At 31.2% G+C, this 19582-nt stretch overlaps 1 protein-coding gene and 1 pseudogene across 1 annotated transcript in view; one reads left to right on the forward strand and one right to left on the reverse strand.

Annotated features, from left to right (window-relative positions):
- The window catches only part of CAAP1 (caspase activity and apoptosis inhibitor 1), a 36850-nt gene that overhangs the window by 4147 nt on the left and 13121 nt on the right, over positions 1-19582 (forward strand). The window contains exons 2-5 of the mRNA XM_039880688.1: positions 587-787; positions 1587-1671; positions 2157-2232; positions 16883-16956. Coding sequence (XP_039736622.1) covers positions 587-787; positions 1587-1671; positions 2157-2232; positions 16883-16956 — 436 coding nt within the window. The remainder of the gene's footprint in view (positions 1-586; positions 788-1586; positions 1672-2156; positions 2233-16882; positions 16957-19582) is intronic.
- Positions 10973-11086, reverse strand: LOC120617203 (uncharacterized; annotated as a pseudogene).

The raw sequence follows: 19582 nt of genomic DNA on the forward strand, positions 1-19582 counted from the left end.
GTACATTGGACCAGCATTATGATAGTCGATTTGGAGAGACTGGATAGATACAGGTGATAGGTGGTAAAATTGACCTAAATGTCTTAAATTACTTGGCTACTTTGAATACGATTAAATTACGTAACAGTTTTAAAAGTGATAATAGCTTCTGGTAAACAGTAATACTTTATAATATTTGTGATTTGTAATATTTTTGCAGCTATCCCATTTCCGTATACGAATTTAAGAATGACAGTACATACTTAAGGCTTTTGGATGAATGGCCAAGGAATATTCTAATTTGTCAGGAGACTCAAATTGTAGGAAATCGTTTCATACTGAGTATATTTTCATTTGTGTGTCATAAGGTATTCTCTCTCTACTTTATATCAACTTACTGAGTTAATTGTAGTGTGGAGAGTAAGTTCAAAGAATACTGAACAATTAAATATTCTTTCCTATGGTTTTATGTAACTAATCTATGCAAACCTAGAATTTAGAAATATTTAATGAAGAATTTATTAAATAAGCATATGGAACAGTATATACATATTCCATACAATTTTAGGAGTATTATTTAATGGTTCTTTACCTCTTTTAATTTTAGGAAACCAAGCATCTTTTACCAACTTTGGAAAAAGAATTATTCTTGGCAGAGCACAGTGACCTTGAAGAAGGTGGACTAGACCTGACTGTGTCATTAAAACCAGTTAGTTTCTATATATCAGACAAAAAAGAAATGCTTCAGCAGTGTTTCTGTATCATTGGAGAGAAGAAGTTACAGAAGATGCTTCCTGATGTGTTAAAGGTACTTCATTACATACATTATCGGACTAAACACATATATAGAAATATACAAAACCCTTTTTTTTGTAGCAGTCAGTTTACTTAATGAAAATTATAACTAGATGTTTTCAACAAAACGAGCTACTTAAAAATATATAAAAAAGGGATTTCGGATAACCATAAATGATTTTGTATCTGTAAAAATTTGTCAAGAAAAAATGGGGCAATTTACTATGCTTAGTTAAGGATTTATTGACCTTCTGGAAATAATTCTATTAAATGCAGGCAGTGTTAGTAATTAGAGGTATAAAGATACTTTCTGGTGCTTTAAGAAATAGTATACTACTATATAACAATATACAATGATATTGGGTAGTAGCTTATATTTCATTAAATTTACAAATGTTTTCATATATTTATTTCTGAAAATTACTCAGGGAAATAACATGGTATTCTAATTTTAGAGTTGTAGAAATAGACCTTAAACAAGTTAAACCCAAAATCATATATCTAAGATATAGAGAGACAAGACTTGAATATTTATAGACTGTTCTTAAGAATATCTGAGCTCCTGATGTACTCTTTAGTTTGTTCTTTCATAATAAACATGATTATAAATTCTCATCAAATCTTATAAATTATAATGTTCACATATTAACAGGTAGTTTTTGAGATTTCATCCCAGAAAAGATTTATGTGGCTTTTAATTTGTTTTATTGTAAGATTTTGCTAACTGGACTTTTTTTTTACAATTGCTGTTTTCTATTTTACATTGACATTATATTACATAAATGCATTTTTGTAAACGTCATTTTCTTTAGAACTGTTCAATAGAAGAAATTAAAAAACTGTGCCAAGAACAGTTAGAGCTCCTGTCTGAGAAAAAAATCTTAAAGATTCTTGAGGGTAAGAATACCTATTTCTATATTCCGGTAACTTTTTTGTTAATACTATATTCAGATTAAATCCTCAGGTGTTCTTTTTCTTACTTGAATATTACTTTAATTTCATTGCTGATTAATTGTTGAAAAGTATTCTACAGGAATGTGTAGTTTACATATCAGTAGCATTTCAAGAATAGCCTTTTTGATGTATATATGATTTTTCCATCTCAAAAGTATAGATAGGAGCATAAGTTTGTACAGAATAATAAAATGTAATAAAAACTGTTTACCCAAAATGCTGTAAAATTAATTTTTGAGAAGGCAAAGACTTCTCTTAAAATAATTTTTATTTTCTGTTTTATATTCTCATTGCTTCTAGTTACCTGTAAACTATAAAGTTCTTTAATCCATATCACTTTTAAAGATGATACTTTTTGTGTAATGATTAAAATTAAATCATTCTGACATTTTACATGCATGCTTTCAATAGTTTATTTCATTTATAAGGTGACAATGGTATGGACTCTGATATGGAAGAGGAAGCAGACGATGGCTCTAAGATGGGATCTGAATTAGTCAGTCAGTAAGTTAAAAAACTTTCATTTTTATTTCAGAATTTTTTTGTTATTCCTTTGAGATTTGTTTCCTCAAGAATGCAATGATTTTTCTGTGTTGTATTAATATAGAATAATTCAACAATGTAGAAAGATTTGATTCATTTACTGTAATGATTGATCCTTTTGGTATATATAAAGATAAATTTAATTGCTTTCAGGCTTAAGGTGATTTTCATGAACTACTACCCAGATATAGGACAACAGCAGTGTCAATGTGAAGCAGAATCACATCTTTCATTTGGAATTTGAATATACTACTAGTGATTCTCATTATTTATTAAGTACTTAGTCTCATAGGCATTATGTTAGTAGCTTAGAACACTTTATTTCACTGAATTCTTTTACATACCTATTAATGTTAAATGATAATAGTCTCATTTCACAGATGCAAAATTAAATGGTTTATTTTATATTGAGATAATATACAATGCCTAAAGTTTTGGGATGATGACTCATCACAAAGCAACATGCTAATTGTTTTTTCTAGATTATTCTCCTCTGCCGTGGCTCATCAAAAATAAAGACAGTTTTATTTTTCTCTTTTTTAAAAAAGAAAACCATAGCCCCTAAATGGCCAGCCTCACTTTTGCTAAAGCCCTTGATACTAAACTAGATTAATACCAGACCTAATTACAGTTTTGATCTTCACCAGAAATGTAATCTTCCTCAACCAGTCTGAAATTAATTTTCTGGTCAAGCACTAGTAAGGTAATCTGTCATGGGTCCCTGTCAACCCTCCCACCTCTCCTCCTGACCCAAAGAAGTAGAAGCATACTGCATGATAAAACCCTTGCCATTTCCTTTCCCCCCAAAAACTTGGTATCCTGGCCTAAAAATATATATATATATTTTTTTTTCTTTTTCTAATAGCTCCCTTGCCCCAGCTTTCTCTAAAACTTCCATTTTGTACAACCCCTCCGAACCTCCTTCTACTTGCTAGGTAGGTTCTGTATGAATCGCTTAATAAATCCAGTAAGATCTTCAAATTGATTTGGTTGAATTTTATTTTTTGACATTTTCTAATCTATGTACCTCCCCTCCCCTCTCCTCTCTTCCCCTTCCCTCCCCTCCTCTTTCTTTTACCTTATTGACCTGTTAGGAATTCCAGGGCATTGTTGAATAGAAGTGGTAAGAGTAGATTTCTTGCTTGTTCTTATTTTACAAAGAAAGCCTTTCACAAGTATGCTGTTACCTGTATGTTTTGTTTTTTAAAGCTTATTTTATTCTTTTTTTCCCCCTAACTTCTTGAATTGGATCATTAGTTCATTTTTTTAAATTACTTTTGGATTAGAAATATATATTCAATGCCAAAATTTTCCTCTGAGTACCACTTTAGCTATATTCCATAAAACTAGTTAGTGTTTCATTTATTGTTAGTTTTTAGATAGTTTATAATTCCTCTTTAACCAAAAAGCTGTTGAGTTTTAAACTTTGCAGATCGTGAGGTTACCCAGCCTCTTTTTGTTCATTTTAGTTTACTGCTTCAAAGCCAGGATAATTCCTGCACTTTTCCATTGAAGATCTAATTGATATTTTATGAGCAAACTTATTATCAATTTCTGTGATATTCCACAGGAGTTATGATCTCTGTTTTCAGAGTATAGTCTGTGTTAATTCATTTAGGTCCTCATATCCTTTAGATCTATCATGAAATAGATGAGAGAGATGAAAATTTTTCATCCAATTGATTTATCATGAGATGGATGAGAGAGATGAAATCAAGTTTCTACCACTCATGCCCATTCAGGAGAACTCCAGCCTCATGATCTTTTCATTTTTCAAAAGGCCCACCTACTAATAACATCACCTTTGAGGGTTAGAATTTCAATATATGAACTTTGGTGGGGAATACAAACATTTAGACCATGGCACATAATCATTTATGTAAGAGACCTCAAGAATCTACAGAAAAACCCTCCTAGAATACATATATGGTAGACAGAATGATCACCTCCCCGCAGAGACATCCATGTCCTAATTTCCAGGACCTAAGAATATGTTAATTTACGTGGCAAAGAGATTTTGCACAAGTGACTAAATTAAAGATCTTGAGATCGGAAGATTATCTTGGATTATCCAAGTGGTACCAATATAATCACAAGAATCTGTCTGAGAGAGAGGTAAGAAGGACAATGGCAGAAAGAAAATGCTGGAATCAGAAGTTAAAGTGATGTACTTTGAAGGTAGAGAAAAGAACTACAAGCTAAGGAATGCAGGGGCCTCTTAGAATCTCAAAAGACAAGAATTTGGGTTCTCATCTGGAGCCTACAGAAGAAATGCAGCACTACCTACACCTTGATTCTAGTGCCTTAAGACTTAATTTGTTTGGACTACTGCCCTCCAGAACTATAAGAAAATATATTCGTGTCGTTTTAAGCCTTTAAATTTATGGTAATTTGTTACAGTGGCATTCGAAACCTAATGCAAGGTACTTGATTAAAACCTAGACATAAGCCAAAGTTACAAATAGGTTGCCTAGAGCCATCAAAATGTTTTATTTGATCTAAACATTTAAAACATTTTCAAATGGTTTCCAACATTTACAAACCAAGTGATATCACACCAAAATCTGGACTTTTGAGTTGCTGAAAAAAATAAGGTCAACTTTTTCTGGGAGGGCAAAAAATTAGTTGGAGCTGAGTGTAGTTCAGTGTGCTACATAGTACACATAGTACTTCATTTGTCTGAATGTTTAATATAGGAAGGGTCTATACAGTGAGACTGAAGGGAAACTATGAAGGCTGTAGGTTATTCTTATTTTATTTTGCAATAGTTCTTTTTTACTATTAAAAATAATAAAGCAGTATTTATAAGAAGTTTTTCAGTGTGCTGCTTTGAAACTTGAAATTAATGAGTAATAATTTTCATAGGAATGAGATTTAGGAACTATGAAGATATAACATCTGTAGTTTCTAAATACCTTCATTTTAAAAAGAGTGAGGAATGTTTAGTTCACCTTAAACAAATGAGCAAATTTATAAAACTATGTATTGAGTCTAAAAACTTTAGCATCTATAATTTTTTAGTGTTTTAAAACTATTAGATATTGTGACAAGATGTGCAAGTGTTACAGATTACAACAGTTGCTTAACAATTTTAAGTAAGGTAATATGTCGGCCTGGAATTAGAGTGATATCTCCATTTGGAGATGTGCTAGAAAAGCTTTATTGTAGCTAAAATAGCACTAAAAATGAGAACAGGTATTATCTGGGCCTATAATGTAAGGTGATTATGCTGTAAGGAATATGTTTATAATGAAATTTAAATGTTCAATAGTGCAATAAAATAATCAGGATTGAGGTTTATTATATAATGAATAAAAATACAAACACTTTAGGGAAATCTTAGCAATATTTTAGAATTTCTCTAATAAATATCTTTATGAATTTTAATGTGATTTTAGTAAATGATATCGAGAGAGATGTCAGTGGAGATTAAGTTATATTTCTCTGCAGAAAATAAGCAATGTTGAGATAATATCACAGTTCTAGAAGATTTTGAAATCCAAGTTCTCAAATAAGGTACACTGCAAAGTAGGCGAACACTATATGAGTGTTCTGGAACTGATGTTGCTAGGCACTACTTCCTTCTTAGAGGATAGATGTGTTCTAAATTAGTTATTCAGTTCTAATTTTGGATGATTAGCTTTTTAAAAAAATTATATATTCCTATATAAATTGAGCCATGTCGTAGTCATCAGCATATTTAAATATGAAAATTCAATAGAAAATTTAAGTAAAATTTACAGGGAATTGTTTTGTAATGTGAATAATTCTTTGGCAGGGATTTTTTTAAAATCTCCATTTAATTATCTGGTTTGTAAATCTGAAATGTCAGCACTTTTGTTTAAAATGGTATACATGAGTATTCTTAAAATATAAATGATTTAAAAGAGCAAATTGGTGTCATCTAGAACTAGTTACTACTTATAATGTGCTCGTTACTTAGCTGTAATATTTTATAATATAAGATTTTAATACATTGTAATAGTTATATTTCTTAAATAGACTACAAGTTACTCCACTCTTCAAAATGAGTAGCTTCCTTTTTACTGCTGTTTGTTGTCAGATTGTATATTTTAGACAGGTTAGAATGAAAAAAGAACATAGTGCGTAAATGCAGGGAGTGGTAAGTGACTACTTTGCATTAAGATGTTTATTCTTGAACATACTGGGCTATTGCACTTGCTTGATCAATTGTCATATTGAGAGCCAGCAACTAGAATAGTGCATATGACCACTCTTCTGTTGCTTAATCCTAGCAGTGATATGTGGTAGAACTCTGATGCTGTTTGTTAAAGCCAGACATTAACAGCTGCAGTAGTTTTCCTATTGAGCTATCATGACATAGTTACTTACCACTTTTTGTTTTTAATAAGCTTAAAACAACCATATCCTTTTGAAAGTAGTGCTGTCCAATGGGTTCAGCTCAGCAGTCATTACAGTACTAAGAATTTGATTCTTTTCAACAAGTAACATATATTACTTGAATATGTAAATCTGAGTAATTTTCAAAGAGGCAATGGCATTCAGCCAAATGCTAATGTCAGTAAAACTGAATTTGGGAATAAAAGAGTCATCCACAAACTGCTGTTTTTAAACTTCAATGGAATAAAGTATTTGAATAAAATATATAGTGCTTTGGAACATTGGATTAATGAGTAGCATAAATCTACAGTACATAGGTGAGCATTTTTATTAATAGATACAAAAATAGGCTTCAGGTATACCCAAGACCTCAGCTGGCTGGGAATGATATGCTTCAGAAATTGACCTGTGATTCATCCAACTCACATAACCTACTCTGTAATATATGGTGGTGTTTTGTACCAGTTACTTGTTTGTTGTTTAAACTGTATTAATGGAAAGTTTTCGTGTACAATGAACCCTTGCATACTTGTCACCCATTATATCCCCTTCCATAACGCCTCCTCCCACCTTCTCCCAGCTGGATAACTTTGAAGCAAATCTTGTAGTTACAGTAAACGTTAAGCACCTCTCCAGAATCTCTAGAACATTCGTTAGGATGGGATGGAGTGAGCTTTTCAGAGGTTTTAGAATGGGATCTTCATTGGAACTACAACTTTGTTTAAGGGACTTGAGAAGTATTGTTTTCTGTTTTTATAACTGCTCCTACACACACACACATTTGTATTCTTTGTATTACAGAAACCTAATTTTGAAACCATTACCTATTGTCATTTTTTCTGTAAGTCAGTTTACTACCTCATCCTGCTTGCTCAAACACTGGGTTAGATGTTAATAGGTATTTTTCCTTTTTTCCTGCTATTCCCTCATCAGTTTTTTAAAAATTCAAATTTTTCTTAATCACTTAAGTAATTTATTGTATTAATTGCCCTTTCCATTTCATTTAAAAAATAAATTTACTGATATTCAGTGTTAAACTTGTTAATGACTATTCTGTAATAGTCCTGTATACTTCTCCCACAATTTGAACTGTTTGCTTACCAACAGTCATTCACGTTTGTTTCTAATTCTGTTATCTTAGTTGCATAATTTAATTAAATGTGTAAATAGATGAAGTATCTGTATGAAAAGAGTAGTTGATTAGGTAAGAATGCCTTAGAAAAACTCAAAGAGGAGTTGCTAAAAAGTTGTCAGATAACTGTAGGATAGCAACAATAAAAGTTTGGAAGATATTGTATAAATATAAAAGGTTATTTTTTTTGCACTGAGATTTTTGCAATTTAAATAAGCCAAAAGTAGAAATGGATCATGTGAGTAGGTTGAGACTGAACTCTTTTCCATGGATTCATATTAAAGTTAAAGCTGTCACCTCACATCCAAAGATTAAAAAATGAAGATACATTTTTGTTAACCGAAAATGCTTAAACTATATATGTAAAATTTAAAAGTGTTTCCGTGTTAATAATTTTTCTCATGTAAATGACATTACCTGAGATAAAAGTGATTTCACTGTATTTATTTTCTTCTTACAAAAAGTGTCAGGTGTACAGAAAAGTAGAATAATATAATGAAACCCCCATATACCTGTTGCCTAGATCTAACAGTTAATTACAGTTTTCTGTATTTCCTTCATCCATTTTCTTGAAGTATTGTAAAGCAAGTTATAGATATTTTGATTCTAAATACTTGTTAGAATTTCCAGAAAATAAAGACATTTTCCCACATAGGCATTTGTCTGGTGTCATTAACAGCTTACTTATTTGAATGGTAAATACATGCACATAGTACAGAATTTTAAAAAGTATATAATGAAAATAAGTCTCTTTTCCTGTTCCTTATTTTCCTTTCTTATAGGCAACCACAGTAAAGCAGTTTCTTGTGTACCTTCTCAGATATTCCATACATTTACAAATATATATGTGTGTATTTTTCTTTTCTGCAAATGATAGTGTGCTGTGCAAATTGTGTCGTACCTTCTTCTATTTAATATTTTCATTTTCTTGAATTTTCTTGGAGTTTGTCTTTTGGATTTTGTTCTACCCAGTACATATAATGCTTCCTATGTATACCTGTATATTATTCCATTGTTGAATGTAGCAAAACATAGTCTATCAACAGACATTGAGTTGTTTACTGTCTTTTGTTACTACAAATTATATGAATATCTCTGTATAAGTAATTTGTTTTTCTGTGATTATGTGTAGCATAATATCTAGAAGTTATTTTTTAGGTCAGATGTTTGGAGATTTGAAATTTTGATATTGCCAAAATTGACTGATACAGAGTTTAAACCAATTTATAACCCTTCCCCCAAATGTGGAGTGCATGTTTTCATATGTTTTAGCCAAATAGTGTTATCTAACATGTTGATTTTTGTTCATCTGATAGGTTAAAAAAACAATATCTCATTGGAATTTTAATGTATTTAATTGTATTCTCTTATGAGTGAAATTGACTATTCATATAACAGAGCTATTTGAATTTTTTCTGTGTATTCTTTGTCATTTATTACTCTGTATATGTAGATAGAGGACTTTGGTCTTTTTAATTTACTGTTTTTGATATAGATTGCATTTATTGTTTTGCTTTTTTTTCCTTGCCTTTTTTTTTTACCTGCATATATATTTCATGTTTACACAGTCTAATTTTATCAATCTTTTATGGTTTCTGGGTTTTATATTTGGAAAAGAACTTTTCTATTCTGAAATTATGAAAAGTAATCTTCGTACTTTAAGATCTTAATACTAACTTTATGCATTTTTTTAACGTTTAAATCTTTGATTCATTTGGAATTTATTTTGCTATTTTAAGATGGGGTGAGAATCCATTTTAATTATAATTTTACCATATTTCTCTTTATAGCTATCAAGGATTCACTTGGAATATTATTTTCATATTCTTGATTAGACTTCAAATATTCAGTAAATTTGTTCTATATATTTAACTTTTGTCAGCTACTTTTATTTTTTATTCTCTTCCTTATTTTCACATGAACGTATGTGAACCTGTACTTCCATTAACTATTTTTTTTTAAATGAATAGGCAAATAAATACATGAATATGGTTAAAAAATTGAAACACTACCAACTTTCTGGACCTTTGAAGATTATTGGTCTTTCATTGTTGTTGCTCATGTCTGTGTTTTTATTGAAATTTTCAACTTTTAGAATAAGAATTCTATCTTGATGATTTAATAGCATATCTTAGTTTTCCCAATAAGAAAGAAGTATTTTCTTCTGGGCCCTACAGTCAGATTCTGAGTGAAAACTCATTTTATACTTTGGGATATGTATAGCCATATTTATGTATGTATATATGTGTATGTGTGTGTCTGTGTGTATGTGTGTGTATATGGCTACATACAATTTTTAGGTATTACTACTTGGAGAACTATTTCTGTAAGTAGTAGAAAGCTTGCATAAATGTAAAGCATGAAGGTTCTAGAGTTAAACTGTTTACATTTTTAATGTCAGAACTCTACAGCTTACTATTTCTGTGACCTTCGGCAAGTTACCTAACTTTCTTGGGCCTCAGTTCCCTCATCTGGAGAATAGGGGTAATATCAGTACCTACCCCATAGGACTGTGATAGTGTACTTGAGAAAAAGCATGTAAAGTGCATAAAATAGTACCCGCCCCATGGTAAACACTGAAAAAAAATATTGGTGTATTTGCTTTGGAAGTTTTACTCTGAATCTGTTAACAATATTCCTAAAATACTACTTTACACTGATGAGTATTGGGGATTTTCTCCCCATTCCTTTTATGAAAGCCTAAAGAAAGGTGCAAAATAAGTCATTGTGATTTTTAATTATTATTCTTTACTGTTATTGTTTTTTTAAAAAGTTTGTCGCTTATGTGTCTAATTTTTCATTTATTTTAAAGATAGTTTAAATTAAGACAAGTGTATATATTTTAAAGTATAACAGGATTTTTCTCACAAATGAGGTCAATTTGTCATATTGACATAAGTTCAATTCTTTTAGACATCTACGTACTATATAGAGAGCCAAATGTGTACTTTTAGGCTAGCAAAGGGTAAAAATTGGTCATCTGTACTCCACTTATGTTCTCATGTCCTTTATAAGTTGCTATTGGGCTGTAGTACTTACTATTCTACATAATAGGGTAACTTTATCAGAAATAACAAGATAAGTTTTTATTTTTATTTTACTATTTATTTATTATTTTTTAGGCAAGGCAACTCTTGGTTGACCTCACAGATTGCAAGGACCTTGTCAGCTTACAATCCTTTATTTTATTTTTTTAAAAATTTTTTACGCTTACAGCACCTGATCTTTTTAGGTGGTCTCCCATCCAAGTACTAACCAGGCCCGACCCTGCTTCCGAGATCAGACGGGATCAGGCTTGTTCAGGGTGGCATGACCCTACGTAGACAAGATAAGTTTTTAGAAAGCCTTCATAGAAAGTATTACTAATCATTAACCAGATCATGACCTAATGCTTACTTAGGTGGGACTCCACATTCAAAGTGGTAGGATATTTGTACATCTTACATGTTTGCACTTTTAAAAGCACTTACAATGTGATATGCTAATTTTTGAAATGGGAAAATATTTGAAAAGATAGGAATAGAGAGATAGAACAAAGAGGAGACCTTTTTGATTTCCTTTAGTCACCTTTATATAAAATAGAGCTCCCTATTTAAGGAACTGTCCATTCATAAAATCTTGGAGTTGCAGGGTCGAGGGGGCGGTTTATAGAAAAATCCTTATACAATCCTGTATTAGAGAAAGAAACTGGGATATGGTAACAGTGATTCTTTGAATAATATTAATTGGGGAAAGGAAATGGAAATAAGAGTTAAATTTTCCAATCTTTTGTGTAAGGAGGTTCCCAAGGGACACAGTATGGATGTAGATTTATTTTCTGTTTGGAAAAGCCCTTTGAGAAAAATTAAGATCGTTTTGCCTCGTTCCATAGTGTTTGACAGTTACAGTTTACCACTACATGATTTCACTTTTCTAAACCTGTTATAAGACTTTTATGGTGCCTCAATTTAAAAAATTTTTAATATATAATTTAGATAACAGTAGAATTCACCTTTTTTTAACCATACAGTTCTGCGAGTTTGGACAAATGGATTATAATTTATCTACTACCACAAATTACAATATAGAACAATTCTATCGCACCAAAAATTTCCCCTGTGGTTTTGTATTCCACTCCTTATCCTCTCCCTAACCCCTGACAACCACTGATCTGATTTCTGTTTCTATACTTCTTTTTTTTTCCAGAACATCATATAGATGAAATAATGCAGAATTTAGCCTTTTGAGTCTGGCTTCTTTCATTTAGCATAAGGCATTCAAGATTCATTCACTTCATTGCGTATATCAGTAGTTCCTTCCTTTTTCTTGCTGAGTAGTTAGTATTCCATTGTGTGGGTGTACCATAGCTTGTTTATCCGTTCCCCAGTTGAGGTAAATTTGTAGCAGAATAATGACCCTCCAAAGATGTTTACACTCTAATCTCGAGAAACTGAGAATATGTTACTTTATATGACAAAAGGGGTTTTGCAGATTTGATTAAAACTTTGAGATGAGAAGGCTATCCTGGGTATATATGGGAAGGTTACCCCCGTCTTATCACATGAGTTCTTAAAAGAGGAAGACAGAAGAATAGGTCAGAGAGATGTGACATGAAAAGGCCTTGACTAGGAGCTGAGCTTGATTTTGGTTTACATCCAGCAAGAAAACATTCTACAACCTCAAGTAACTGAATTTTGCTAACCTACCAAATGAGCAGGAAATGAATTCGCTGCTAGAGCCTCCAGAAGGAACTGCAGCCTGGTGAGACCCATAACAGATTTTGATTTTAGTCTGGTGAGACCCATAACAGACTTCTGACATACAGAACTGTAATATAATTATGTTGTTGTTTTAAACTATAAACATCGTGGTAATTTGTTATGGCAGCAATAGAAAACTAATGAAGGGACATTCGAGTTGTTTACAGTTTATGGTAATTTCAAATAAAGCCACTATAAACATTGACATACAAATTTTTGTATGAACATAAATTTTTCATTTTACTTGGTCAGTTACCTAAGAGTGGTTGGTATTGCTGGGTCATGTCTGCGTCTTCCCTGATACTGTATATGAGAGTTCTGTGTGTCAATTGTTTTGATTTAGCCATTCTGATATATATGTGTAGTGGTATTGCATTCTGTTTTTAATTTGCATTTCCTTAATAGCTAATGATGTTGAGCATCTATTATTTTGTTTATTTGTTGTCTGTATATCTGTATGGTGAAGTGACTTAATTTTTAAACAAATTTTTAAAGTTAGGTTCTTTGTTTTATTATTGTGATTTGAGAGTTCTTTATATATTTAGATGCAAATCCTTTATCACATATGTGGATTGCGGTATTTTTTTTTTTCCAGTCTGTGGTTTATCTTTTGTTCTCTCACTATCTCTTTAGAAGAGCAGATGTTTTTAATTTTGGTGAAATCCAGTTTATCAATTATTTTTATTTATAGATCATGCTTTTGATACAATCTTTATTTAACCCAAGGTCACAAAGATTTTTTCCTATATTTTCTTTTTCGTTTACATTTTTTAGGCTTGTGAGTATTTTGAGTTAGCATTCGTATATGGTGCAACATGCAGATTGAAAATCATCCATATAGATCTAGTTGTACCAGCATCATTTGTTCATTGACTTGCCTTTGCACCTTTATTGACAATATATTGCCCATACATGTGAGTCTATTTCTGGACTCTATTCTGTTCCATTAGTATATACGTTTATCCTTTCTCTAATATTAATCTCTAGATTTACTTTATTTTTATACCTGAAATTTGATAATATGCATCTTTCAATTTTGTTGTTCTTTTTCAGAATTATTTTGGCTACTCTAGTTTTTTGTTTTTTTGTTTTTTCTTTTACTTATCTTTATTTTTAATAGTAGAAAGTTCATAGGATGATAGGCTGGCTTCATTCAGCCTCTCTGTTTATTCTCAGGAGAGTGGAGAGAATCCAGTTCTACCTTTTGTTATGACAGTTTGCCTGATTCTTTTCACCTGACTTTTGCTAAAATGGGAATATTCTGGCTGGTTTGGTCCTTTTTCTTTATCCTTTTGTTGCGGTATCTTCCCAGTATTTTTCATTTGGACAGGAAATTGACTTTTCCAATTTAGAAATATATTTTGAACCTTTAGTAATTCACATGTGTAGTTGTTCTCGATTAAGTTCTGCAGATCTCCCCAGTGCATTACTCTGATTTAAAAAAAAAAAAACAAATACACTGAGTCGTAAAGAAAGGATTGAGAGTAGAACTATATTTGGGGTAAAAAAAAGAAAGTTGGACTAGACTGGTGTTAGTTTGAGGACTTAAATCCCAGAATAGGCATAAGACTGTCTTATAATTCAAAGCCAAGACTGAAAATAAGCCGCCTTAAGAAAGAGCATTGCAGATGGGAGAAGAGAATTAGAAAAATAAAAACAAGGATTTTTTTTTTTTAATGGAAAGAAGTACAAAAATCATTGTAACATTCTTAACCCAAATCAGATTTAGCATTGTTCCCTCCTTCCCACTTTTCACTCTCCCTCTTCTCTCTCTCCAGTTGTTATAAAATTCTTACATAGTTTTTATACTATTTGATAGAAATATTTAAATGTCATTTAAATGTAAATTGGAATATTTTTTAGTTTTCATAACTCTGGCACCTAGTTTGTTTTATCATCTGGGGGTAGTTTTATTTTTTTATTTTTTATTTTTCGTGCAACCAACGAGAAATAAAGGACATAGGTACATGTAGTTTTCTAATACTTTAAGACATTTCCTATTTTGTATATATCTTGCCTTTCATGCTTTTTGGTGAAGATTTTTAAATTGTATTAGAGAACTCTGAATGTATATGATAATTTTGGTTTCAAAGTCTACATCTTGGGAAAATTAGGTTTTACAATTTCAAACTGTTTTTCTGAAATTTATCTATCTTTTCACTTTTCAGACACAAGGTGGTGTACTACACCTATCTGAAATTCTGTTGACTTTCTTCAACAACCTGAATAAACCCAACTTAAGATAAAACTGAACATTATAAAAGTTCACTTTAAGCACTAAAATGAATCGTTTATGACAACAGAAAGTTTTTATAGAGGGGACCAGTTTTATTTGAAGGGAATCCAAGGGACTTTTACAGAGAAAATAAAATAATGCATTAAAAATGCATTTCATTGCATTATTATTAAAATTTTTGTTTGGAAATAATTTTAGGCTTACTAAAATGTTGCAAGAATAAGAAAAGTACAAGAGTCATTCATATAACATTTACCAAGATTTACTTACCATTAACATTTTATTCCATTTGTACAGCTTCTCTTCACATACATGTGTATTTTTTTCCGAAACATTTGAGGCTAAATTATATACATCATGGCACTTTACCCTAAATACTACATTGTACTCTTCCTAAAGATAGCGATATTCTAGTTTATATAACCACAATACAGTGTCAACTTTAGTAAGTTCAACTTCAGTAAATTTAACACTGATAGAATATTTTTATCCAATCTGCCATCGGTATTCCAGTTTGTCATTTGACTCAATAACGTCCTTTACAGCATTTTTCCTCCTCCAGTTCAGCACTCTCAAGTCAATTATAACATTTAATTTTCATGGCTCTTGATCCTCCTTTGTCCTGGAATATTTCCACAGCCTTTCTTTGTCTTTTATAACATTGACATTTAACTCCCTCCTTTTTAGTAAAACATTACTCATTTACATTTTTGGTTTGTCTGATGATTCCTCATAATATAGGTTATACATTCTTAGCTAGGATAATGCTTGGATGATGTTTTGTCCTTAGGGTATTATATATGCTCATGGTCCTTTTAATGTTGACCTACATTATATTTTTGTTCAAGTCCTTTTTTTTGTAAATTAACTTATATATGTTTAGAAGAAGAATTTAGTGTACATCAGGATATATAAGAGCAAATAAACATTTTCTCTTAAAGGAAGATACTTAGAAATATTTCTTCTAGTAGGTAAAATCTAATTTGACTAAGACTTGAGGGTAGCACATTTTAACTTTATTCTTTGCAAAGCTCTTAATATAGTTTATTGCCAAGGAGCATCATTAATATCCTTGGGATCTGCCAGTCCATTCTGGTGAAAGAATAAAATCCGAGTAGGTGACATTAGACAGGAGGAAATATAAAACACAGAGAGCTATCTCAATTATAAATCTCTTAGATGTTATAATTAATAGCAAATTCAAATTATTTTGTAGTCTTTTTGAGTTTATGCTTGCATTAGTAACATTTTAATACAGAGCAAACGTAAGTGCCACATATGCTGGTGGGAAAGAATATTGTAAACGTCTCAAAGAAATGATCAGAAATCTTTATCCTTTGGTTATTTGAGGAATCCGTTGTTATTAAGTGGATAGAACAGTTTTGTGAGTAGGAACATTTCCTAAATATTTTTAGTATGTTAATTTTAGAGTGTGTATCTATAAAAGTTCTCAAAAAATAATAGGTACTTATTTTAAATAAAATAGTCATTTTGAATATTTGCAGTTAATTAATTTTTCTTGACTTTTGCTGAAAACTATTTGTGGCATCGATATTAAGATAGTATAATGCCCTCTAAGAAAGAGCATTAGTTTAGTTTGCAGCTCTGTTGCAGACCATGGCGAATCAAAACTTTTTATGGTATGCTCTTATACTTAATCCATTTACTTTGATTACATATGTATATTATATATAAAATAAGTATTTCTCATGTACTATAGACATCAAAGAATTTGAGTTACAAAATTAGATAAATATAAAATAATTTGAATGCCACAGTGCCCATTAAATCTAACAGTTGAGCTTGAAAAATTACTAGATTCATCAGTAAGTTATTTGTCCCATTAGTTACCCTGCAGAGTATTGGAAGGGAGAAAAAGTTACCTCCATGTTCTTTCCAGGTTTGCCCCTTGGTTTTACAAAGAAGTATACTGCTTAAATTGGTAGTAGTTTATAGCTGCTGTTTTTGACACTTGTGTTCATGTTTCTGAGTTTCCAGAGTGCACTAAATGGTACCCTCGGGGCTTAGAAGAATTCAGTGTGTCTTCCCAAGTGTCTAACTTCATTCTAGGATCTTGAGCTGTAAATATTATTTGATCGAGTATAATTTTAAAAATTGTTCTTATTTTTTTTCATTCCTCAGACAAGACATATGTATAGATTCTACTTCATCTATGAGAGAGAACAAGCAACCTGAAGGTTTGGAATTAAAACAAGGTATGAACCAGGTACTTAATTGTTATATAACATTTACCCAAAGATTATAAGCATTTACAATAATACATTTTCACAGTGTACCAGCTTGTCCCCTATTTTATAGAGGACAGAAAAATTTATTTGTTCTGAGATCAAAAGAGTAAAGAATCCATCCTTAGTTTCATGACTTCTTTAGCCCCTGGAGTAGTTCTGCTTTAGTTATGTATAGTTATAGATGCCAGTAGAAAGTTGTCATTAAATATTTTTAATTTGGTAACCTTCATTGTATATCCTTAGCTGCAAGATATTAGAGATATGTTAACTTGGTAGCTTTGGGTGGTATATGGAAAAAAATAAGTTTGATGGGAAATCTCTTTTTTTGCAGAGATGTTTTGTTCTTGTTTACTTTCTTATTTATTTTCTATAAATCAGTAGTTTTTGACATTACCAGCTAGCAAATGTGAAGTGGTAATTTGTGATTTATTTAAGTCAAGCAGATCAACAGGGCTGATTTTTCAGATGTTTTGTTTATTTGTTTATTTTGTTCTCATCCTAGTTGGGAAAATTAAAAGTGAAAAATATTATTATTAGTTACTCAAAGAACACATCACATTTTTCCTTTTTCCTGCTAAAATTATTTTAAAGCAGTGATAACCTGTCACAGCCAAAGAGTTGTGTTATTACATAAGCAAAAATCCTTGGTGGCTTGGAATAATTTCTCTAAAACTTAAGTCATAGGAACTTATTTAGTAGAGAGAAGCAGGTTATCAGTTTATTTAGCCAGATTTTTTTTTTCAGCTGCGGTTTTTGTTACTAATGCTCAATTAACAAAGCAAAAAATGTTGGATAATTAATTTTGTGATTCATTCAATTTATACGTAGAGAGAACAAAATCTAGATTTTCCGTAGTTCTGACTTTTATACCCTGGGGTTTATAAATATTCTTGATGGCCTTGAGAATTCCAGTGCTTTTCGGAAGTCCCGTTGTTTAGTCTCTTAAATAACCAGACAAAATTATATTTTTGTATTCTGACCACTCTGAGCAACCCCCAGACATAAACTCAGATTCCTAGTTTTCATTTACATTTATTCGTCATACATAAATACACGCTAAGCATACTTCATATTCATATAATATAGTCACAGTTATATAGCTCTTGCACCATGTATAATCGGACAACATTGTTTTTGTTTCTGCCTTTGTTTCTACTCTTTGCATCAAATGAGCAGGCAGTGTGGAGGTTGTGCTATTAGATTATCTGTGGAGAGAAGAATGTCATGTAAAAGGATAGAAAAAACTATAATGGTCAGGCTGATGCCAGTTCTTAGGGAATAAAGAATGGAGACCTTATTGTACAAATTAGCCAGTGCTGCCCTCTAAGTTGTTTTTCTCCTCCCATGTTCGGCACCTGGAACTCTTTAGAACTCCTTTCCCAGTGTCAACAGCCTGTTCTGTGATTTTTTTTTTTAAGGTCACTTCAGTCATTTGAAAACCAGCCATGGAGGCAAATAATATCATGGCCTAGCCAGATGTTATGAAGCTTTTAAGTGTAGGAGCTTTTATAGACCACTCTTAAGTTCTCACCTAGGTTTCAGAAACATCAAGAACACACTGTCATCAATCAGTGACAGCAGGCGGAGGTGAGAAAATATAGTATCAAAGTACAACAGTACCGTTGTACAGTACAGTTCATGTTCATGTTGTGACTAAATCTGTTGGAAAGTGTTCAATTAAGTTTCAACTCTTTCTTAAAGAAAGCAGGGAAATAAGTCTTCTAGAAAAATGTCTATAAAATTAGTTAATATATAAAATATTGCATAACAGGATAAATATAAATTACTTAGATGATTCAATTATGTAGAACATGTTCCAGATAAATAGTACTATAGCTCAATTATGAACCAGCTAGCAAGTAACTGGTTTGGAGTTCCCCAGAAAGTTGAGAAACACCAGGAAATAGAAATCCTGGTAGACTCAATAAAGATTATTGCCTTTTTCCTAAATGAATTAATATTGTCTATTTTTAATATGCAAGACTTTCAAAATTGATTTAGTATTATCTCTAACTTTTTTTGCGTAGCTAGCTATTCTTCTCACGGTGAGCTCAATAAAAATAGACTCTAATGCTCCTTATGAATACATTGTCATTTTATTTAATGGCTTGGCCATTTAAGAAAATTCATTCAAACTTTAGTACTAAAGTAACCCTTTGTTCAGGAGAGCAAAATATAAAGCAGCATTGAATTTTCTCTTTGCTCTTTTAGAGTAAAATAAATCTCACTGTATGACTTATTAATGGTGTATAATACCGACAGGTTATTGAAATTATATTTTTAGTTTTTTTCAGCTTCTCAAATACTCAAATATCGAGAAGTATTAACTACAAATTAGTTAAATTGAAGTGGCATTTTTTTGTCTAGTACTGGTTTCATTCATCTTGTCAATAGGAAATAACATTTATGAAACTGGCTGTGCTGAAGATGAGTATCAAATTGTACACTAACTTCTATCATACTTTAATAAGGGACCGATACGTTTACTGTGCAAACATTATTTAAATGTAAATATAATGTACTAGTTGATTGGTGCTGTAGTAAAATAGAAACTCTTCTGTTGGGATTATGTTCCTAAGTCATTCATGTTTAG

The sequence above is a fragment of the Pteropus medius genome, unplaced genomic scaffold (genome assembly GCF_902729225.1).
Source record: "Pteropus medius unplaced genomic scaffold, Ma_sr-lr_union100, whole genome shotgun sequence".
Lineage (NCBI taxonomy): Eukaryota > Metazoa > Chordata > Mammalia > Chiroptera > Pteropodidae > Pteropus > Pteropus medius.